Source organism: Plecotus auritus, assembly GCF_963455305.1.
Source record: "Plecotus auritus genome assembly, chromosome: 6".
NCBI classification, from domain to species: domain Eukaryota; kingdom Metazoa; phylum Chordata; class Mammalia; order Chiroptera; family Vespertilionidae; genus Plecotus; species Plecotus auritus.
Window position 1 is genome coordinate 100,392,257 of NC_137773.1, and position 24,072 is coordinate 100,416,328.

The following is a 24,072-nucleotide window of genomic DNA, read 5'->3' on the forward strand; positions in this document are numbered from 1 at the left end:
TACCTGAGAGCACAATGGAGGAGCTGGATCACCTAGGCTGCCACTAACCCGTCACGTGACTTTGGCTTTAATTTCCTCATCTGTCAAAGGTAGATCGTGACACTCCCTGTCCATCCCAGAGAGCTACTGTGTCCAATGAGAACGTGTATTTGGGAATACTTAAAAGACTATATCAAGTTCTATATGTGCCACAAACATGAAGGTTTATTGAACAAGAGGGAACATTTCCCAGTCTCAGGTCCCCAGTTCCCAGTACCCCATTGTTTTCTTTTTTCATTATAGCCAACCCTCACTATTTGTGGTAGCTATGCATGAAGTTACAGAATAACTTTATAGTCACTCTATTAAGTCACTTTGAACACTGAATTAGCGAACACTAAGATAAATACAGTTAAGTTCCTATGAGCCTGTGGTCACAAAATTTTCATAACTCATCAATACATGTAGCCCTGTCTTATGTGTGTTTCTGTTTAGAGACACCCTTTTCATATGCAGCTGATTCATTGACATTGAACTCATGGCCAGCAGCACTGTGACTCATGCCTGACTGAAGCTTATCTGTTACATGTATTTTCTCCATCAGACACATCACCGGCCTCTTGTACATATGAACAGCAGACAGCACTTCAGTGCAGTGAGGAAAGTGCAGCATTTTATACAGCAAAATCACCAACAGAAAAAGCGCAGAAATGCAAAAAACATGGCACTAAGTAGACAGGGAAACATACTTGCTCACAATCTTGTTGGACCTCAACTGGGAAGGTGCATGTTGAGTGACTCAGATTTTTCAGTGCCCTGTGCATGTCAGCGAGCGACATGAAAGAGCTGAGGGAACTAAGGGTACACAGAAGAAGCCACGTTGAGACTGGTTTTTGCATCTTCTAACTTGTTCTGGAATTACCTGAGAGTACCTGTCTCATTTCTCCTACCAACTAGTGTATTACACACTCCCTAATGACAAGATCAAAATCTTGGTCATATTTGAATCACCCTAATAATCTAATACAGTGCTTTGCTTTTAGTAGACTCTCAGTTACATATTTTGAAAACTGAGTAACTTAAAAAAAAAGGGGGGGGGATCTAATAAATGTTTAACCCTAGACATGGCAAATAAAATGAAAACACTGAACCTCAATCTAGGAGATAAATATGAAGTTATTACTAAAGTAAATTTAGATGTGGTCTAAATGGTGGATAACGCTCTACAATTAAACTCGCTTTTAAGTTAAATTTCAAGTTGTCTCAACTCTTAGAAAAAAGGAAGAGTTAAGGGTACTGATTTGGGGGGCTACAAATAAATGGTAGTGAATGGGTAAATCTGGAATCGCCCCCAAATGAACAGTGATTATAATTTGTTTCCCCCTCTCCCCCTTCACTCACTTGCTACCAATGTCTTATTATTTCAACGCCAGGAAACTCCTCTACCCCCAGCTGCCAGCAGGCTAACGGGCAGCCTCAGAGGAGAAGCCCGGGGAGGTGGAGAAGCAGGTCCCGGAGCCGGAGCCGGCGGGCGGCGACGTCCAGACCGGAGCGCGTGTGGCCTGATGGGGTCATCCCCTTTGTCATTGGGGGAAACTTCACCGGTGAGCAGCCCGGCTGCATCGTGGTGGCCTCTGCCCATCAGGCGGGAACTCTTGAGCAGTGGGTGGAGGCAGGCCCACCCGGACAGTGTGACAGCTTGGCCGCCTCTGTCCTGCAGGCAGCCAGAGGGCCGTCTTCCGGCAGGCCATGAGGCACTGGGAGAAGCACACCTGTGTCACCTTCCTGGAGCGCACTGACGAGGACAGCTACATTGTATTCACCTATCGACCCTGCGGGTGAGCAGGGGCCCCTGGGCAGTGCACCCTCGGCCATGGCCCCAACCCATGTTCTGCCCTGGGCACTGCAGCTGCCCCACCTGCGCACAGCCCTGTGTCAAAGTTCCCTCCTGCCTTGAGGCATCTCCTCAGGAATGCCCCCGGATGTGGCTGTGACGCCAGCACACATCCTGAGCATACCTACGCAGCCCCTCCCTTGCCCCTCTGCTCCCCGCCCCCCTGGCAGCCTAGCCCGGCCCCTGAGTGGATGCACTCCCCCAGCTCGGGACCGCCCCCCTGAGCTGGCCCCGCCCTCCAGGTGCTGCTCCTACGTGGGTCGCCGTGGTGGGGGCCCGCAGGCCATCTCCATCGGCAAGAACTGTGACAAGTTTGGAATCGTGGTGCATGAGCTGGGCCACGTCATCGGCTTCTGGCACGAGCACACGCGGCCCGACCGGGACCGCCACGTCTCCATCGTGCGCGAGAACATCCAGCCAGGTATGCACTTCGACCTGGGGGGTGGGGTAGGGGGCGGGACGCCGTGGCTCCTGCCCCAGCCCCCTCTCCAGGGCCCCTGCTGGGGGTGGCAGCTGCTCCCTTTAGCCATCACCTTTGATCAACTCAGCCTGTAGTCCCAGCCCGGCCTAGGGCCCAGGTTGGCCCAGACCCCACCCCTGAGGCATCTGCTTCAGCCAGTAGCAGCTCAGGGACCACAGATCCGTTGTGGAGCCACTTTGGGCACCCCCCCCCCCCCCACCACCACCACAGGTCCTGGAGGTCCTGGACACAGGAACCATCCGCAGCAGCCAGAACCCAGCTGGCCCTCAGGGTGGGGCTTGGGGAGGGGTCAGCCCACTCCCATGCTGAGTCTTTCTCTTCACTTTTACCCAGCCTTCTGCTCTTAGCCTCTTCTGTCCTCCAAGGGTTTTTTCCCTCTCCCTTCTCCTCACTATGCTCTCTTCCCTCCCTTCCTGTTTCGCCCTCTCTCCCCAGCCTCCTCCACTCTTCACTGCTTTCATCTTGCTGTGGTTCTAGAAATGGGTGCTTCCTTCCCATACTCCCTTGAGCCTTCGCTGCAGCAAGTCCTCCTTCACCCCGCCCCTCTGCCCCTCCCCCCAGGCTTTCCTTGGCTGCTCCCAGGAACCTCAGGTAGGGGGGCACCTAGCAAGTGCAGGGAGGATCCCGTTTCTCACCCTGTGTCCCACACAGATCTACCTCCTCCCACCCCCACCCCCTTTTCATGGTTTTTCTCAGGGCAGGAGTATAACTTCCTGAAGATGGAGGTCCAAGAGGTAGAGTCCCTGGGGGAGACCTACGATTTTGACAGTATCATGCACTATGCCCGCAACACATTCTCCAGGTGAGAGACTGTCCTGCCCTCTGGGGCCTCCCACTGTGCACCAGGCTGCCCTGCTGGGGTTGTCAGCAAGGACAAGAGTGGGCCCTGGGCAGCTGCAGCCCCCAAGCAGAGGACCCATGGGTGCTGCCTGGCCTGCTGTCCTCTTCCACCCTGGGCCCATGGCAGGGCTGGGACTCACACAGCCTGGGTGCTTCACCTAGAGCTGTGCACACTGAGGGCACCTGGCCCATGGGGCTGAAATCCAGCTACTCTGCCAGCGGTGGTGCGCTGTGGCCCAGAACTGTCGGCCCAAAGGAGCTGGGTTATCCCTCTGCTGAAGACCAGAGGGGGGCATATTTTTCTGATCTGTCTGCCTTTTTTGTAATTGGCTAACTTGCACTAAGACCAGCTCCTGCCCTTGACCAGCCCCCTCACCACCTGACAAGCACATACACACCTACTCTTATCCTGGGCCCAGGTTCCCAAAGTCACTGCTAGAACCCGGAGGTAATGGGCCAGCCATCCCCACCCCAGCTTCTCATTAGCCTAGTGTGGGAACCGACCCTCATCCTCCTCATATTCCTTCCTGCCTGGCCTTTCCCAGGCCTGGCTTTCCTCATCCTCTATCTGGCCCCCCCGCTCCAGCTCTGTCCCAGACAGCAGTCCTCCCCCCTGTCCTCAGCCCTCCTTCTGGACCCACTCTTCCTGCCTCCAGACCTGAGGGACAGAGACCAAGGAAGGGTGGTGAGGTCATCCTGTCCCCCACGCCCACAGCCCCCCCATACATTTCTCACCACATCCCTCTCCACCTCCTGCTGAGTCCCACCCAGCTGGTGTGAGTCAGGGGCCCTGGGGAGGTGAAGGGCTGCCTGCTTCCCCTCCTCCCAGATGGAAACACCCAGGCTTGTGAAGGCAGGAACTAGGAGGACAGGAGGACTGATGGTGGGGCTGTCCCCAGGGTCTGTTCTGGCCACGGTGGAACCTGCCCTTTGGCCTTGTCCCAGGTGCTGTCAGAGCAGTTGTGCCAACAGGATAAAGCATTGGCACTGGGTCATCCTGGGAGAAGTGCAGCCAGGGCTGAATCGGCCCAGGGGCTGCAGAAGCAGGGGCTGGAGGCACACCCAAAGCTCTCCTGGTGCTTGGAGTCAGGGCCACACTGAGCTTGGCACCAGTGGGTACCCGGGGCATCCTGGGCCTGTGTCCCTGACCCCCCAAAGTGTTCCTGGGGCTCCCCCAGGCTCCTGTGGTGTGGCTGCCACGGAGCAGGGTGGCTGCTGGTCAGTGGGCAGCATAATGACAGGGTGAGATGTCTCCACCCGTCCCTGACCCTGCTGAGGAATGTCTGGGCTCTGGCAGGGTCATGACCTTGGGTGCACACAGACATGCCACCCCTCCTTCCATCAGATTCTCACCCAGGTCGGGCTTGTCCTCCTCAGGGGCATCTTCCTGGACACCATTGTTCCCAAGTACGAGGTGAATGGGGTGAAACCTCCCATTGGCCAAAGGACTCGACTCAGCAAGGGAGACATCGCCCAGGCCCGCAAGCTCTACAAGTGTCCAGGTCGGGGCAGAGAGGGATGAGCCGGAGAGGAGCAGCAGGCAGGGCCCCAGGCAGGCAGAGACCAGGGCCTAGAACCAAGGAAGTTAAAGCTGAGAGCCTTAGAGAAGACCAAGGCTGCTTGGTGGAGGGGCCCCCGGGAGGGGCAGTATTCAAGTTATGGACCAAACTGGGGATAGGAATAGGTGATGGTGAAACACTGAGCCACCCACCTTCTGAGGATCTGGTGGGGGGCGGGGGGACACCAGGAGCAGAAAATGGAGAGAGCAGAGCAATTCTCAGGGAGTGAGGACGAGTGAGGCTCACCAAAGGCGCCTGACCTTAACTCTGGAACCTAGTTGCCTTGACAACAGGACATCCTGCAGCACTAGGCGGGGAGGTAGGATGGTGTGAGCTTATCTGTGAGGAGAAAGGGCTGGATCTTAAAGGGACAAGACCATCCCAGACTCCCTACTCCTGAGCTATTTTCCTCCTGCAAAGATGCCAGGGCTCAGGGTGGGGAAGCCAGAAGTTCAGGGGGATTGGGCCCCTGCAGCCAGCCACTCAGTTATTTCCTTTCCTTGACAGCCTGCGGAGAGACCCTACAAGACAGCACAGGCAACTTCTCCTCTCCTGAGTACCCCAACGGCTACTCTGCCCACATGCACTGTGTATGGCGCATCTCCGTCACACCTGGGGAGAAGGTAACTGAGCATTCCCTCTTCTGCCAGGACCGCAGAGTGGGAGCACATAGTGTGGCTAGGAGAGACCTGCATGGGGACCATAAACCCATCCACCCCACAAGAATGACGCAGCACTACAGTGAGGAGGGGCTTCCGCCAGTACTTATAAACAAAGGCTAGCTCCCAGATAGCACTTACTGTATGCCAGGCACTTTTCTTAGTGTTTCTGAGATCCATTCACGGGCTTTTCACACGGAGTATAGACTTCTCACCGAACTCGGGAGCTTCATGTCCTTTGTATTTTTATTGCTCCCAAGAGTCCGTTCTAAGACCTTATTTTCCTGGGTTGGAACATAGTACTTACTGTCCTACTGCAGTCTTGGGGGTCTTGAGCTGGATTAGATTTTATGACTGGTGACATTGTTCAACCAACAGCACTCAAGATCATTTTGAATCAAAACTGCATCCTCTAGCAGATAGCCATCCCTTTTATTCTGATATGCATGGCCTTCTAGGTCTTCAGAACCTGGTCTTTGATCAAACTATTGAACAGGACATGAATCAAAGCAGAGTTAAGATCTCCCTCTGAACTGACCTTGACCTGTTAATGGGCAGGCTCTGGGCAGAGTTATTCTACCTGCTATGACACCATTTAATGTCATTACCATCCAGGCACAGGTCACCCCCTAGTTCACCGGGATGTTAACTTCTTCTGAAATCACACCTTCATCATATTTATATCCTTGTCACAGGAAGTGGTTAATAAATCCTTATTATGTAGATGGGTTGCCTTACCAAACAAGTCCGCTGATCCCCTTGTCAGTAAAACCCCTTTGAAAAATGGAAGTGAAATTTGTGACATGCCTTGTTTCAAGTGAATTGGCTCCTGGTAATCAAGTGTTTCTTTTCTAAATGGTCACAGACCATCTATTTAATTGGGATTGACATTCAGCTCAGTGGTTTGCAATTCCCAGAATTCACTCCAAACCCCTGCTCCCAGCACACAAGCACACATCACAGACCCCCCTTCTGAAGTTGGGAAAGCGTTCCTTCTGAGTTCTCAAGATTACAGATGCTGATCACATCTGCAAGTTATTTGACTGTCCTCTGATGTCATTTTTGAGCCTAGACACAAGAGTTAACTTTGCTCACTGACTCTCTCTTTCTTTGTTACTGAGCTTCCATTTCCTTTCCAAACTATGTTTATTTTATTTTTATCATTGGAAGATTATTTGTTAGCAGTAGACTTCTACTGAGGGTTGAGTAATTCTGTCATCTCTCTCAGTTTAACGTTCTACCATCTTCTCTCAAAAGTGAACCCATCCCTTCCTTGTTCTTCTTCTTGTTCTGAATCTAACTCAAAAATTGCAGTTCTTTTTGCTGTTTTGTACTGACCATGCTCTGCCTTCTCCCAGTCCTCTGCTGAGGGTCTTGGCTGTTTCAGCCTTTGGAAATCTCACCGCAGAGAATAATAATAATACTTAATGATTATTGAGCATATAATCATTATGGATGAAAAGAGGCATGAACTGAGCATTGCTTTCTTTCCTGTTCAGGAGGTTTGCTGGGTCAGCAGGGATTTGGTAGCTTGGTCAGCATCTGCGTCTTCCCCTGTTGCTCCAGGCTGGCGTGGGCTGGCCCTGGTCTCTAGTGGATTCATGGCCTTGCCCTAGGGCAGTGGTCGGCAAACTCATTAGTCAACAGAACCAAATATCAACAGTACAACGATTGAAATTTCTTTTGAGAGCCAAATTTTTTAAACTTCTTCTAACGCCACTTCTTCAAAATAGACTCGCCCAGGCCGTGGTATTTTGCGGAAGAGCCACACTTAAGGGGCCAAAGAGCCGCATGTGGCTCGTGAGCCGCAGTTTGCCGACCACTGCCCTAGGGGCCTCTTTGCCTCCAGCCTGCTCCCTCCATAATTCCCAGAAAACTTCCCATCTTATTTTGGAGGCCTGCCAGTAGGTCCAGGGAGAAAAATTTCAGGTTAATCAATGCATGGTTGTAGAAATTCAAAAAATAAAACCCACCCACAGCCCTGGATGAATTGTTAGAGTTGTAAGAGAATCTAAGATGAATCCTGGGGCCGTACCCAGTTTGGCTCAGTGGATAGAGTGTCAGCCTGCGGACTGAAAGGTCCCAGGTTCAATTCCGGTCAAGGGGGCATGCCCAGGTGTTGGGCTCAATCCCCAGTAGGGGGCGTGCAGGAAGCTGATCAATGATTCTCTTGTCATTGATGTTTCTATCTCTCTCTCCCTCTTCTTTCCTCTCTGAAATCAATAAAAATATATTTTAAAAAAAAATGAACCCTGGGGACAGAGCATTTAAAGGGCCCGCAGAGGCGGGGGAGCTGGAAGAGGATGACATCATACAATAATAACAGCCGCTCTTTGTTAACACTTACCTGCCAGGTGAAGTATCAGGCATATTACATGCGAGGTTTCATTATTCCTCACAACGGTTTTGTGATGTGGGTCCGATATCCCTACTGGACAGATGAGGGAGCTGGGGCTCAAAGGGCGTGAGTAAATCTGCCCAAATTTACACAGTAGTCGTGGTGGAACCAGCGCTCGATTCCAGGACTGTCTAACTCCAAAGTCTACACTCTTTCAACAGCAAACCTTAAATAAACCCACCTGTGTTAGCTGGTGGACTTTGACATCTCTTTGGCTGCTGAGAGGTTGTTTTTTCACTGTCTTCCCAGTTCTCCACTTATGGCCAGAAATGTGAACTTATCTTATACAACTGTACTCGTAGGGGTATGTCAAACAGAGAAAGAGCCACTTTGGAAAGTTTCTTTGAGGGTCCCCATGTCTCTGTACTGCACATAGTGAGCAGCTGCCCTGGAGAGGATTTACAGTGTTTCCCAAGCAACGAAGCCAGCCTGTAGGAGCAGGAAAGTGATTTCAGGAGATCATGGTCACATGTTGCAGAGGAGCCAAGAAGATAAAAACTTAAGAGGCCTCTTGGATTTACCAGTATCCACCCCCATTCCCATCCCTGCCTTCTCATATCCTGCCTATTCTTCAAGGTCCAAAGCAAATTCTCCCCCCTCTGAAATGCCTTCCCTGACCTCTACCTTCTGTCCTCTAATGGGCAGAGATGACCCTCCCCTCTGCTGGGACTGTGCTGGGCCCTCCTCTACATCCTGCTTCTTAGGTACTAAAGGGTCTGGGGCACTGAGGATGGAGGGAACTTTGATGCTTGCTTTTTTTGCACAGCTGTTGGGCAAAATAGATTGGCAGCCTGAGGAGGCCACATGGAGTAGTGGTTAAGGGTGTAAGTTTCAGAGACAGAGTACCTGAGCCCTGGCCGGGTGGCTCAGCTGGTTGGAGCGTTGTCCTGTACACCAAAAGGTTTTAGGTTTGATCCCCGATTGGGGCGTGTATGGGAGGCAACCGATTGATGTTTCTCTCTCACATCGATGTTTCTCTCTGTCAAATCAATAAATACATCCTTGGGTGAGGATTTAAAAAAAAGCACTGCCTCGTAGTAGGAGTTCAGTCAGTATCAGCTGCTGTTACCATTCTCTGTTCTTCATCTGTTAATGAGCAAGCCCTGGCCAACTTCCCCAGGGCCCATTTGCCTCTCTCTTACTTCCAGGATTCTGAACTTCCTTTCAGGATTTCAGATATCAAAGTATCTCAAGTAAACCCAACTCCAGTAGTGAAATTAACATTTATGGAGTAGCATACATGGTTGTATGTATATGCAACATATATATATGTTGGTTGTATGTATGACACATACATGTGTCAGACACTGTTGTAAACTTTACCTATATTAATTTAATTTACCTCAATTAATCACCTATTTGCCCCTTAGTACTATGAGGAGGTACTATTACCATTACCATCCTACAAATAAGGAAATGGAGGCTCAGAGGAGTTAAATGATGGGCCTAAGATTGTATGTCGAGGCCATACTGAAGCCAGTCTGTGTGTTCCTGAGGGCCGACCTGTTCTCCCAATTCCTCCTTGAAAGCATCCAACAAACGTGAGGAGTACTTCCCACACTTGGGGTGCACCCAGAGACTCTGCACCCCATATCCCATTTAATCTCCCAGCTCCCCAGTGGAGCCATTAGGGTCACCTCCGTTTTCAGACAAAGACACTGAGGCACAAAGAAGTCGGGCCACGGGCCCAGAGCCACTAGCCAGGAAGTGGTGGAGCTGGCCAGGTTTTCTTTGGCAGCGGGCAGTGTCCCTGCCACTAGAGCACAGCTGTTTCCACATGACAAGTTGTTACAACATTTAATTAGACACCTCCGGTCTCAATATAGCCAAGGCTGCACCTCCCCACAGGACGCCCCCAACTACCAGCACAGGTCTCGGCCTCCTGTGTGGGGCAACCTCTGGTCCCTCTGCCACGTCGGAGGTCTTGGGTGGGCCCTCTGGGTTCCACCGACTGGGCATGTGTGGTTTCTTCTTCAGAGGGTCTGAACTGATCTACCCTGGACAGAGCCAGGATTGTTTCTGAGGGGGAGGGGACAGTGGCTGCTGTTCTGAGTGCAGCTGCTGAGCAAAATTGATTGGCAGGCCCAGAGAGGCCACACGGAGTGCTGGTTAGGGGTGTGAGTTTAGAGGCCCAAGTGCCCCCACTCGGCCCTCTGCATTTCTCCTTCCATCCAGCAACTCTTTAAAAGATTCTTGTTGTTTGTTAGATATAAGATAACATACGCATGTTGTAAAAATTTTAGCAATATAGAAATAGGGTGAAAAGTGAATATTCTCCCTTTGATCCTTCTCCAAATCCCACTCCTCAAAGGTGACTAAGCATTGGTAACACTGGGGATGTCCTTCCAGAACCTTCTAGATACACATGTATGTGTGTATGGTCTTTTGTAACTTGCCCTTCACTCAACAGTAAATCATGGTCATTATTCCATGTCAGCATAGAGAAGTCTACCTCCGTCATTTTCCTGGCTGCTCAGCATGCCACCATCTTGGTGTCTCTTAACTCAGTCATTCAATCATCCCCTTCGGGTCTCTAGTGATGGATAGTGATTTAGGTTTTTCCAAGTTTTCACAAATGCTACTATAAATATTTTGTCACATATCATTATACATTGGGACAAGTATATCTGTAGAACAGATTCCTAAAAGCAAAATGCTACTCAAGAAATATGTATTAAGTAACTACTACATGCTATGCACCGAGGATTCCATAGTGAATGAAACTTCCTCTGTGATCATATTTGCTCATTTTCTAAAAAGATAAAATATTGGGTAATGAGACACGGGCTCCATAGCTAGAACAGACCTTCAACTTCAGTTTTTCAATATGCTAGGACTTATATTTTTATAGTAATACTCTCAATGATGATTAAGGATTATCAAAAATAATACAGTGCACTTTATAAAACAGGATCTCCCTCAATAACATCTCAGAGTACCACAATTAATAAAAGGTTCCCGAACACAAACATACTTAAACTCATGAATCGAAGGAAAAGAAGAAAATGGACTATGAGGTTAAGCTAGGGCAGGAGGGATGTGAGCACCTGGAGGTGTAAGTCAAACACTGCAGGCTCAGTGGATTGAAGGTCGCAGTCAACTGGAAGGATGATTGAGCTCAGTGTACAGAGGGAGTGAGCCAGGAAAGACTGGGGCATGTGGATGGAGAGCGGGGTCCTTGAACTTGAGATTATGGATGATAAGGTCTAGGATCTGTGCTCTGTATAGCGGAGAAGAGACAGAGAGGGAGAGAGAGGAGGTCACAGAGCAGAGAGGCCAGGACATGGGAAGGATCATATAGGTCAGCGATTTTCACCCATTTCCATCTCATGGCACACATAAACTAATTACTGAACTCGAGCACACCAAAAACATTGTATTTTTTTTGCCAATCTGCCAAAATATAAGTATAATTTTTTTTATGAAGTATAATTTTTATTCATTAACACCGTACGGCTATTGTTGTGTTAGCTGTTGTTATTTTTTATTTGACAGTCTACGGGAAAAGAGGTCAGTGTCCCTGACTATAAATAGTCAGTTATTGCATGTTTTAAAAATTCTTGCAGCACACCGGTTGAAAACCACTGATCTGGGTGGATACTAACATCACCAAGAATTCTGACGGGGTCAGTGTTAGAGAGTGACCGCGAGCCAGAAGCTCTTCCTGGACCGGCCACAGGTTGCAGCTGGACGCTGGCTGTGGACAGCAGTCCCAGCACCTGCTTTGGGATCTTTTTCATTCTGGCCTTTTTCCGTCTGTCTGAAACTCTGCAATGATCCAGAAGGGAGACAGACCTCCTGGTCCCCTTCTCCTCCAGCAGGGAACCCAGCTGGCACCTAGCAGGTGGGCCTCTCAGGTCATCGTGCACCCACTGCATACGCCTCACAGTCACGGTGAGCTGTTCCCGGGAGTCTCTGCTTGTTGGACAGAGAATACACAACAGGCTTTAGGGCTCATTCTGGAAACTACTAAGGAAGCCGTTTCCCTCCTGAAAAGTGTGCTTCTCTAGGGACGAATGTGCCCTCCTGCTGGGAGAGCTGGTACTTAGCAAGGTGTCAGACATTCCTACAGTATTAGGTGAACATTTGATGAGTTCAGAGGCTGAAATGAGTTCATGCGTGGGAGACACTTATGTCAGTGCCTGGACCTGTGAGGTACTGTGTCAGGGTGAGATGTTCTTCTTCATTTTACACACAAGGAGTCTGCAGTTCAGAGAGGTTGGGTGATTTACCCAAGGACTCACAGCAGGAAATACTGAGGGAGATTCGAACCTAGGTTGTGTGACTGGAGTCTGAGTTTTATCACTAAGTGATCTTTCCATGCATATGTGTTTTATCCTTCTAAGTCCTAAGCATCTTGACAGGGACGCTTCTTAAACTCACTCTGGGAAGGATTCCGATCTGGAAGGGTTCCCCTCTGCAGTTAGCATGACCCCTGCCCAGAACCAGGGTTGAATACTCTGTGATGATGGGGGGCTGCCGGTCCTCCCTGTGCCTCTTCTCTCTAGAACCTTCCTTCCCATTTCAGACACCCACTACCACCTACTGCCTGGGCCCTTCCTCTCACTGAGGAGACCTCTTCCCTCTAAAGGTGCTGTGATTTGTATGATTTAAGCTGACCACAAGGAGAGCTGGGTGTAACCCCAAGCAACGGCTCCTTACTAAGGGAATCAGTAAACTGAGCCTGCTGGTCTCATGCACATGCTCACCAGGCCATGCATTTTAAGTGAGGACTGGCCTGTGGTACCTGGAAGGGTGCTGACTGAAACAGGCAGACAGCTGGGAAGAGGTGATATTTCTGTGCCAGGAACGCCTTTTTGGAACCTTTAACTATTTAGTACCCAGAGCAAAACGCCTCACAAAAGCGGGACAGTGGTCATGGGGTTGGAGGGCAAGGCCCGTGAGGTGTGAGGAGCCACATAATCCTCTTCCTCCTCCCTTTTCCTCTAGATCATTCTGAACTTCACATCCATGGACCTGTACCGTAGCCGCCTGTGCTGGTACGACTACGTGGAGGTCCGAGATGGCTTTTGGAGGAAGGCGCCCCTCCGAGGTAACCCATAGTCCACCCCAGCCTCCTCGTCCGCTGATTGCTCCTTAGAACGACTTCATCCTCCCCTGGGACCGAGGGCGACACCCTGCCATGGGAACCAAGCCTGCTGGTTGCATCACTAACTAGCTGTGGGACTTTGGGCAAGTCTCTTTCCCAGTCTGGACCTCACGGTCCTTAGTACAGGCTTCCGGGCCTCCCTCCTGATGCTGTCAATGTAAGGATGGATCTGAGTTGACAGAAATGGACACGCTATTATTCTGCATATCCCAAGTCCCAGGTCCCCTTCCTCACCTGGGCAATGTCAGAGGCTTTGTTTTCTCTGTCCGCAAGGTCCGGCCTGAAGGTGCCCATGGTGCTGCCTGGTACACCACGAGGGCTACCCTACATGGCAGAGGCCCACACTCATTTGCATAGGGTGCTTTTTTCCTTGAGGGGGGATGAGTAAGTAGGAAATGAGTGGGTCAGAACCACAGAACAGAAGGTGCTTTAATAGACATAGAGTTAGGTCAGCCCTAGCCGGTTTAGCTCAGTGGGTAGAGCATCAGCCCTGGGCCTGAAGGATCCAGGTTCGATCCTGGTCAAGGGCGCGTACTTCAGTTGCAAGCTCAATCCCCAGTCAGGGCACATGTGGGAGGCAACCAATCGATGTGTCTCTCTCACATCCATGTTTCTCTCTCTGTCTCTCCCCCTCCCTTCCCCTCTCTCTCTAGAAATCAATGGAAAAAATATCCTTGGGTGAGGATTAACCAAAACAAACAAACAAACAAACAAACAAACAAACAAACATAGAGTTAGGCTAAAGAGAGGCATAATGAGAAGGTATTGGCGCCCAGCCTGAGGAGCTGTGTGATTTGTTCTTCAGTGTGGGCCGCTCAGGACCATTTGTTAGCATTGGGACCTTTGTCCCACAGCCCGTGCCTCCAGCAGGCTGACAAATCCCTGCTTACCATATCTTCCCCCCAGTCTCTGACGTTCGAAGTTTCTTATTCATTACCTAAGGCAGCTGTTATTACGACACATCGTCCTGCAGACATGTGAGCGTTTCCAAGACTGCAGTTTGTTTTCATAACTTACATTCCTAGTTCAACGCCCTTGGTCCCTTGCTGAAAGCTGGGAAACACCCACTTACCAGGAAGATCCCTGGTTGATCCTTGCCCATGAAGAATCCCACAGATGGACAGCCTCATCCGCTTCGGGGGGTTCTTGTCGGGTTTTATTTCAACGGGAACATTTTCTAAACTAGTCTCCGGATTCTGGGTTTTTCTGGGGTCCCGTGGCACCGCCTGTGTGGAATCAAATGACACATTTTATAATGTACAAGGAAAACTGTTTTGGTTCTCGGTTATTGTTTACATGGCGATCAAATAAGAAAAAATAAGTAGCAATGGTGATATGCTTTTTAGGAAACGTAAATACTGGGGGGGGAAGGGGAGGCAGGATAAGAAAAAAAAGAAACAAAAAAATGTAAATAAAACATATGTACAGTTGGTTATTGTGAGGAATCACCCTTCCTCCCAGAAAAAGACTCCTATCCTATCCCTCAAGTGGGTGAAATCCTCTAGAACAGCAGTCGCCAACCGGTGGTCCGTGAGGTTCGAAAGGTCGGCGACCGCTGCTCTAGAAGGTCTCTCTCTGGCTCTTCAAGACCAAACTAGACCTTGGACCAGACACAGGCCTACTGGAGGGTATGCGGTCTTGGGAATGTGTGCCCAGTGCAGACCAGAGCCCAAGCCCCCGAGTCCCTCAGGGAGGTGGGGCTTCCGGAGCGACAGGCTGGTGTGAGAAGGAGAGGGGGACTCAGTTCAGGTCTCACTGCCCCTCTGCCCACACCATCTTCACAGGCCGCTTCTGCGGGGGCAAACTCCCTGAGCCTATCGTCTCCACCGACAGCCGCCTCTGGGTTGAATTCCGAAGCAGTAGCAACTGGGTCGGGAAGGGCTTCTTTGCAGTCTATGAAGGTACTGAGGATGAAAATGGGGTTGGGGGAGGGTGGTCAGATATATGGGGCACCAGAAGAGATCCCATGGGATTGGCTGGGATGGGAAGGAGGGCACTGGGAAGCTGGGGGGATGTGGGAAGGGCTGGAGGAGGGGGAGAAGGACTCCTAAGCAAGGCAGAACATTCTCACTGACCTCCGTTTTTCCCCACCTAACACGGTGTCCCCAAAGCCATCTGCGGGGGAGATGTGAAAAAGGACAATGGCCACATCCAGTCGCCCAATTACCCAGATGATTACCGGCCCAGCAAAGTCTGCATCTGGCGGATCCAGGTGTCCGAGGGCTTCCACGTGGGCCTCACCTTCCAGTCCTTCGAGGTAGGTCAGAGACCCCTGTGATCCTTTCATGCCCCCGTTGCCCCCAGGACAGCCCACCTCTCCACGGGCTCCGGGTGCTGGGTGCTGGCAACCAGAGCTCCTCCGCTGATTGAGGCCCTGACCCCCAGATTGAGCGCCACGACAGCTGCGCCTATGACTACCTGGAGGTGCGCGACGGGCACAGCGAGAGCAGCACCCTCATCGGGCGCTACTGTGGCTACGAGAAGCCTGATGACATCAAGAGCACGTCCAGCCGCCTCTGGCTCAAGTTCGTCTCTGACGGGTCCATTAACAAAGCCGGTTTTGCTGTCAACTTTTTCAAAGGTGCTGCCTTCCCCGGTCCCTCCCCACTCCCACTTTCACAGCCAGTCTGTCTCTCCATTCCTTCTTCTTCTTTTTTTTTTCAATCTTATTTTATTTGATAAGTACTCTTAGCATGTGAACAATACCGTATGGTTGACCCCAGGCACAATTGCTGATGGACCTCTAGTCTGTGTCCACATCTTGGCTGTTGTAGAAATGCAATGATGACGTCATTCCTTCTTCATTCACTCATTCAACACAAAGATTGTGAGGGACCCATAGACCTAGCGTCCTGCCCTTGAATGTATGGCCTAAATGGGGAGAAAAGGTCAACCCCTCTGAAAAACTGCATACCTCTTTGAGTAAATGACAGAGTTACGTAAAAGTAGCTGACCCGTGGTAGGTGCTCGACTATGAATTGAAATGACAATTCAGGAGTTGCCTTGACATCCAGAAGTTTGTACAGAGTGCAGAGGAGGCCGCAAGGCAGGAAGCACCGTGGAGCTCAGGGAGGAAGCCGGGCAGCGTGGAGGAGGTAGCCATGTGACCTTGGGCAGGGTGTTCTGTCTGAGGCATAGGTCAGAGAAAAGACTCTGTGAGGTCCTCCTGCCCCCTGCTTCAGGATACTGCCTGTCCCTTTGGGGCTCTCATGAGAAGTACCCCCTGGGCACTGAGTGGGTCCTGAGCAGCCATGGAGAGCTGGGTGTAGCCAGGAGGCCACAGCCTCCCAGCTGAGTGGCTCACGACCGACTGCCCACTGTAGAATGGGGCTGGGGCCGGCACAGGAAGCCTCAGGACCCTGGGCGTGACTCTCAAGCAGGAGGAGGAGGAGGGACCCTTCTTGCCTGGGAGTCACTGATACCCGTTCCTTCATACCGGCAGAAGTGGACGAGTGCTCTCGGCCCAACCGTGGGGGCTGTGAGCAGCGGTGCCTCAACACCCTGGGCAGCTACAAGTGCAGCTGTGACCCTGGGTACGAGCTGGCCCCCGACAAGCGCCGCTGTGAGGGTGAGTGTCCTCAGACCGCCCCAAGAATGCCCCCCCACCCCAAACCGTCCAGCCAGATCTCTTGTGCCCCCGGACAGAACCATTCCTGGAACAGCGAGGACTCCCTAGAAGTGTCTTCACCACTCGTGGATAAGGAATACATTTCATAATTCAATCCCCAGAACACGCGGTTACCAGGGCTGATGTACTCTGGTTTTTGAGTTGTTGTTTTTTTCATTCTTATTATGTTTTTTAAATGCTTATCTTGACCTGCTGATTGATTTCATCACCCACAGGAAGGTCATGATCCTCAATTTGGAAACCCTGCTCTGGGGCAGGCACCGAGTCTCAGCCTCTCCCTGTACACCCTGCCGAGAGGCTGGTGGCTGCACTCTGTGCTCACAGGCTCCAGCTCAGCCTGGTCTTGCTGAGTGGCTTCTCCCTGCTCACCTTTGGGCAGCCCCTCCCGGTTCCTCCCGGCCCTCACTGCCAACCGGCCCTCACTGCCCACCGACAGTGCCTTCCTTGAGCCCCTTGCTCTTTCTCCTCCCTGACCCCACCCCATGCCTCCTTCCCTCTGTCCTGCAGAGACCAGGCCGAGGCCCCCACCTGATCCTTAATGCACCCCAGCTCACGGTCGGGTGCCCTTCCCTAGAGCGGGGACTCCTGGAGGGTGATGCCACTCCCTTGTGCCCCCAGCTGCCTGTGGCGGATTCCTCACCAAGCTCAACGGCTCTATCACCAGCCCGGGCTGGCCCAAGGAGTACCCGCCGAACAAAAACTGCATCTGGCAGTTGGTGGCTCCCACCCAGTACCGTATCTCCCTGCAGTTCGACTTCTTCGAGACCGAGGGCAACGACGTAAGTGCTGCCTGGGCTGAGGAGACGCAGAGAGGTCTGAGGCATGGGAACTCGGCTCGATGCCCGCTTCCTGCCCTCTGAAATAAATACACTGAGTGGCCAGATTATTATGATCTCTGAACGCATAATAATCTGGCCACTCAGTGTGTGTGTGTGTGTGTGTGTGTGTGTGTGTGTGTGTGTGTGTGTATGTATATATGAGACCCAGTGCATGAATTCGTGCATGGGTGGGGTCCGGCCAGCGTGGCCAGGGGAAGGGGACATGGGCGGTTGGCCTGCCTGCTGGTCGAACTCCTGGCCAAGGGGACAATTTGCATATTAGCCTTTTATTATATAGGATATACACTGAATGGCCAGATTATTATGCGTTTAGAGATCATAATAATCTGGCCACTCAGTGTATACTCCAAGAATGTAGAGGGGGAGAGGGATTCAGGGAAGCAGGGGCCACTCAGGGGAGGCGGGAAGACCCCGGAGGCCGTGGCATGTGGGAAAAAGGAAATGGGGTCCGGAAGCCTGTGGAGTGAGGCAGGGCTGGGTCCATCTGAGGGTACCAGGGTGGCACCGATTTGAATTGTTAGGTTTGGTAAAGCAGGTAACTGCAGGAGAAAGGACCCACAGAACAGGAGGGCTCCTGGGCTGGGTGGTCAGGAGGGGCTTCCTGGAGGAGGTGGGCCTGGAGCCACACTACCCTGCAGGTGTGCAAGTACGACTTCGTGGAGGTGCGCAGTGGACTCACAGCTGACTCCAAGCTGCACGGCAAGTTCTGTGGCTCTGAGAAGCCCGAGGTCATCACCTCCCAGTACAACAACATGCGCGTGGAGTTCAAGTCCGACAACACCGTCTCCAAAAAGGGCTTCAAGGCCCACTTCTTCTCAGGTAACCTGGACTCCCCAGCTTCCAGCCGCTCTCTTGCTTCCTGCTGGTGCCTGTAGCAGGGTCTGTCCCTGCTCCTGCACTGGCCCTCCACCACCAGGCCAGCCCCTCCGCCCTGAACCCCATTATTCCAGAGCCCTCAGGGTTCTATGGAGGCTGACCTGAGTCCAGACAGGACACAGAGATGCAGAAATGAAGGGAGAGGGTGGGCCAGGGCTGAGAGCGGGCAGGCCCTGGGGACAGGCGGTTCAGTGTGGCTGGAGGACAGGAGCTGCGTGCAGAGAGCAGGAGGACATCTGCATGGACAGGGTGGCTGTAGCCAGACTGCTAACCAGACCTGCAGGCTCCAGATGGGCTCATGCCTAGGAAGGAGCCTCCCTCCCTCCAACACCAAAGCCTTTCTGCCCCTCGGCCTGCAGGTCAGGGACTCAGGTTCAGCCAGCATTTATTTTATCTTATTTTATTAATTATTCATGTAAAATTATTTATTATATTTACTTATTTACTATCTGCATATATTTAGTTAGTTTATTGAGAGTTGCCTTGGGGTTGAGTCCCCTTGATGGCCCCATCTTCAGGTGACCTAAAAGGTAGTCACAGCCCCCTGCCCAGCCTCTGAGCTTGACGTCCAGGGGTCCCAGGCGACCTCTCCCTGCTTTCTTAATCCCTCTGTCCTGGACTCTGGGGCCAGGCTGGGAGGTGGCCGGTGGACTTTCTGAGGCATGTAGGACCTGGGACACAGACAGTGCAGGGCAGGGGGAGGGGTTTGTTGGGGGGACAGCTCGGGGATCCTCACCCCCAGCACACCTGGTGGGTGGGGCACAGGGTGGCAGGAAGGCAGGAAGGCAGGAAGCCCATGGCCTGTCCACGCTGCCTTCCTTCTCCCCTCCTTTGCCCAGGGTTCTGCATCCTCCAGCCCCTCTGTGGCCGCCCTGCACCCCTGCCTGCCCCACCTGGATGCCATGCACTGCCCCTGTGCACTGGTTCCCTGCTTGGCACTGCCGGCCACCCTGCTTTGCTTAAAGTGCCCATAGTCCCTGCCCCTGGCTTGCTGAGACCCTCCCCTTTCAGTGCAAACCCCTTTCTTCCCTGTGCCCACCTGGAACGCCTACAAGATGCTCACCAGAGGGCTGAGGGGACATAACACCTGCTCAGGTGTGGGCTTGGCCCCAGGGAAACCATTACCTGCTTACTCTCGTCTCTTCCTGCCCTTCTGTCGCTCCAGTCGTGGAGGGGGAAGGGGACTGATACCACATCTGTCAGGCCTAGAGCCCAGGGCTCTCCACCCATGGTTACTGCCCTGCCCTGGCACGGCGCTGTGCCCACCCACCCTCAGTCCCGCACAGAGATGCCCATACACACATGTGCGCGCGCGCGCACACACACACACACACACACACACACACAGGCACGCATATAGCCCCATCGCACAAGAAACCTGCAAAGGACCTTCACCAGTGGGCATCAAAGTCCAGCCCTCAGGGCATGGGGCATCTGACTCTGGCCCCCCAGGAGGGGGGCTCTTTGGACTTTTGGGACACCGAGCGAGGAGACTCTAAGCCAAGAAGGAGAAGAAAAAGCCTGAAGAACTTCAGTCTGATCTCAGCCACCTTCCGGGGCATTTGGCACTGGAGGGTGAGTGCCATCTTCTTGTCTGGGCCCATGTCCACCCCCCACCCTGCTCCTGCCCATCCTGCAGTCTGCCCCCCTGGCTTCGAGGAGAGGCTGCCCACCCCCACCTCCACCATGCCAGGGCCCTACCCAAGGATGCCAGAGCAGGTCTTCCTCAGGATTCACTTTTCTCTCATTCATTCATTCAGCCATTTACTTACTCATTCATTGGGCAAGTGTTTTTTATCCCTACTATTCGCCAGGCCCTATACTAGGTATTTGGGGTGCAAATATGAAGAAGGTGTGGTCAAAACATTTCAGAGAAATCTTTGCTCAGTCCATGAGCTCCCAGCATAGTCACCGGTGAGTTCCTCAGTGACATCCCATGACGGTCATCGGGTCTCCATCACCCCCACTTTCCTGTGGGGCTGATGCAAAAGCAGCTTCCACAGGCCCTCAGTCAGGGTCTCAGTGAGGATCTAACTGAGAAGGAGCCCTTCGAAGAGACTCCACCTTTTGGCCTTGGGTTCCTGCAGGCCCCAAGGGGTCTGGCCCATCTGGGAACGGATTGGAGAAGCAGGTCCTGGGAGCCAAGGCTCCAGCCCCTGGGCCCCTCTCCTGAGGGAGACGGGGCTCCCCTTGGCACAGACCCCACTGGCCATGTGAATGCCAACAGGCATTTTTCTACCTTGGGTTCATCTCTGAAATTCTGGGTGCCCATTCGACCGGCACACCTTCCTGAATGCCTGCCTCAGTGCCAGGCACATGGTCCCCAGAGTGACCACGGACAGACGGGAACATGTGGGTGTGACAGACACATGCCTCTGTGACCATGTGTCTGTGTCAGTGAGCACCCTCGAGTGTGTATCTCTGTGTGCACGTGTACACAGATGGGTGGATGGCTGATAATGTGTGCGCATGTGATATCTGTCTTCCCGTGTGTTTGTGTGTGAGGTGTATCCTGTGCACACATAAGTTGAACCTGTGGGTCAGCACCTATACTGCCATGTTGGGACAACAGTACATCATGAGGGGAGCCTGTGGGTGTGGGTGTGTTGATGTGGGTGTGAGTGTGTGTCTGACATGCTCTGTAGCTGCAGCATCCAGAGTGAGAGAGCAGAGCTCTCCCTGAGCCGCCCCCTTCCTTGGAATGAGCCCCTTTGCCTGAGATTGTTTCTCTCCCCCAGTGCACGGGCCTCGTGCCCAGCCCTGCAGGCCTTCTCCCTGCCACAGGCTTTCTCCCCATCCATCCATCCATCCATCCATCCATCCATCCATCCATCCATCCATCCCCTGTCGCTGTGCTCCTCCCACCTGCCACCCCTCGGTGCCCTGGCTGCGCAGACATGGCCTCCTGCATGTGTGTGCCCCCTGCCTTCCGCCTGCCCCGTGGCTCTGCCTCGAGGCCCCGGGTCTGGTGTTCATTGCTCTCCCTGTCTGATCCCTGCCCTCCACCCCTCCACCCCCTCGGTCCCTTTTCTCCTTCTCTCTCTCTCGTTTCAGAAAAGAGGCCAGCTCTGCAGCCCCCTCGGGGACGACCCCACCAGCTCAAATTCCGAGTACAGAAAAGAAACCGGACCCCCCAGTGAGGCCTCCCAGGCCTCCCGGACCCTTTGTTACTCAGGAACCTCACCTTGGACAGAATGGGATGGGGGCTTCCGTGCCGCCCACCCCCACCTCTGCTCTGCCACTCCGGCCTGCCTCCCTCTGGCCGGACAGAACTGGTGCTCTCCTCCCCGTGTCCCCCTCACATGGACAGGGGACCTTCCCCATCCCCACACCCTCCCATGTTGATGGTGTCTGTGACATTTCCTGTTGTGAAGTAAAAAAGGGACCCCTGCGTCCTGCTCCTTTCTCTTGCAGTCTGCTTGTCCGTGTGTCTGTTTTTCCACTTGTCCGTCTGTCCAGTAAGCAGGTAATGGTAGAGGGTTCCCATGCTGGTCAGCTCCAGACCCAGCCCTCCCTCCACCCCACTTCTACTTTCTCTCCCCACAGCCGGACCCTGTCATCGCCTTGAACTCTCACCCCCGCCCACCCCCAGCTCCCGGGGGGAGGAAGCCCAGCCAGGCCTCCCACTTCCCCTGGGGTGACCACCCGGACCTCAGCCCTGCACAGACCGGGGTTCTGCCCTTGTTTGCTCCCCTGCAGACAAGGACGAGTGCTCCAAGGACAACGGTGGCTGTCAGCAAGACTGCGTCAACACCTTCGGCAGCTACGAGTGCCAGTGCCGCAGCGGCTTCGTCCTGCACGACAACAAACACGACTGCAAGGAAGGTGAGCAGAGCCGGGGCCAGCGCCAGGCTGCCGGGCACCTGCTGGGCACCTCCCAGGCCCGCAGCACCTGGACCAGAAAGACAGAAGGCTGGGGAGCACGCGGTCAGAGGTGCCCTCCCCACTGGTCTCAGTTTTTAGACTCAAGGAGCTGAGCGACTCCTGAGGTCACCTCATGTCACCCATGCCTGGCGCACAGGTCTCCCCAGTCCCAGCCACATCCAAGCCACATGCACTTCCGGGCTATCCTTGTGTGTGTCCGGAAAGGGAGCTCACGGCTGTCCCAGGCTCCATTTTGGGCTGTTTTCGTAGTTAGTGCTTCCTCAAATCCATGTCCAGGTCCTTCTTTTTGTAACAACCTCCCTCTGGCAGAGGCGAGATGGGACTCGGTTAAGAGCACAGACTGGAGCCAGGCTGCCTGACCCAGTCCTATCAGCCAGCCAGCTGCGTGCCCTTGAGCCACTGGCTTCCTCTCTCTGTACCTTGGTTTGCTTCTTGTGACATGTAGAGGGAACAGCACCTGCCTTGTAGAGGCGTGAGGCTGTGAAGGCTCCACGCAGCACCTGACTCATCGCAAGCACAATCATGCATGTCACCGTTTTGGGTCACACTGCTGACCCCGGGGACACTCACAACAGGGCCGCTGCCTCCCAGGAACTGAAGCCCTACAGGTATTTGGACACAGCTCTCACGTCATCCTTGACATCATCGGATACCCCTTTGGGCACTACACAACACTGGCCCGCTCCAAGGCGTGCATTCCACTGTGGCACCCGCCTGTTAGGACTTACTATCCCCCAGCATCGTTGTCGGCAAACTGCGGCTCGCGAGCCACATGCGGCTCTTTGGCCCCTTGAGTGTGGCTCTTCCACAAAATACCATGGCCTGGGTGAGTCTATTTTGAAGAAGTGGCGTTAGAAGAAGTTTAAGTTTAAAAAATTTGGCTTTCAAAAGAAATTTCAATCATTGTACTGTTGATATTTGGCTCTGTTGACTAATGAGTTTGCCGACCACTGCCCCAACACAACGCAGACTCGCCTCTGCCACTGTATGTCTGTGTGACCTTGGGTGAGTCACTTGACCTCCCTGAGCTTCAGTTTCCTACCCCGTGAGATGATTTTTGAAAATGGTACCTATTTTGCAGGGTACTAAGCTTCAGAGAACTTGCTTTGAGCACTTAACACAGAAGCTGGCAAAGGCCACTTCTCACCATTAGTAGATGGACAACCAAGGTACAAACAAACTGCTGGCCAGAATAAATAGGACCCAAGCACCCGACAGAGGCCCAGCAGACACTCCAGGACCTCCAACCTGGCCACTTCAGGCTCCCCAAATATGAAGGCCTGACTCCTGGAGCCCCCACATCGTTTAGCGAGAAGGCACCTAATGCTGATGTTGTCAAACCGAGTTTTTATCTTTGCACCTTCTTATGAAAAAGAGGGTTTTGCTCAAGAACCCTCACCATCAACATCAACGAGATAGCAGGGGAGGGTTTCAAATTCTTGGGAAGGTGGCCTGGACGCAGTAGCTCTGATTCGCTTTAGAAGCACATGGTTCCTTACTCCCTTAAAGGATGGGCTAATTACAGATCAGTCAGAGGGCACCCCCTGTGGGGTACAGCGCTGCACAGGCTTCTGTAGCCCCTGCTGCCCAGGAGACTGCAGTCTAGCTGGTGTGCAAGGAAATGGTAGAGGGCATGAGGACCAAGGGAGGATGGGGGAGGGCAGTGCCTGCGGGCATGGAAAGTCCTAGAAGGATAACAAAACAGCTCGGAGCTCAACTGGGAGAGCCAGGAACTCTGCCTGCCTCCACCAGCCTGCGAGGGTGTGCTCTCCTCCAGGTCCTCCTGACTGTGCAGTCATCTTAAGCCTCTGACTAGGCACAGCTGTTGAGCCTGCCTCGCCCCCTTCCCCCCCACCCCGCACCCCCTCACACACCCATCCCTTTCTCCTCCCCAGCCCAGCAGTCTACCTCTGCCCACTTTTCC

The 24,072-nt window shown here is 53.0% G+C and overlaps 1 protein-coding gene across 3 annotated transcripts in view; it reads left to right on the forward strand.

The window, feature by feature from the left end:
• The window catches only part of BMP1 (bone morphogenetic protein 1), a 39,817-nt gene that overhangs the window by 9,395 nt on the left and 6,350 nt on the right, over positions 1-24,072 (forward strand). For 2 of the 3 annotated variants that reach the window (XM_080676041.1, XM_080676040.1), the window contains exons 3-16: positions 1,413-1,583; positions 1,700-1,817; positions 2,116-2,294; positions 3,051-3,156; positions 4,572-4,696; positions 5,261-5,376; positions 12,761-12,863; positions 14,705-14,821; positions 15,032-15,177; positions 15,306-15,501; positions 16,363-16,488; positions 17,167-17,327; positions 18,026-18,206; positions 21,963-22,088. In XM_080676041.1, the coding sequence (XP_080532167.1) occupies positions 1,413-1,583; positions 1,700-1,817; positions 2,116-2,294; positions 3,051-3,156; positions 4,572-4,696; positions 5,261-5,376; positions 12,761-12,863; positions 14,705-14,821; positions 15,032-15,177; positions 15,306-15,501; positions 16,363-16,488; positions 17,167-17,327; positions 18,026-18,206; positions 21,963-22,088 (1,971 nt within the window). Of the gene's footprint in view, positions 1-1,412; positions 1,584-1,699; positions 1,818-2,115; positions 2,295-3,050; positions 3,157-4,571; positions 4,697-5,260; positions 5,377-12,760; positions 12,864-14,704; positions 14,822-15,031; positions 15,178-15,305; positions 15,502-16,362; positions 16,489-17,166; positions 17,328-18,025; positions 18,207-21,317; positions 22,089-24,072 lie in introns of all 3 variants that reach the window. The other variant, XR_013960980.1, reaches the window with a different exon arrangement.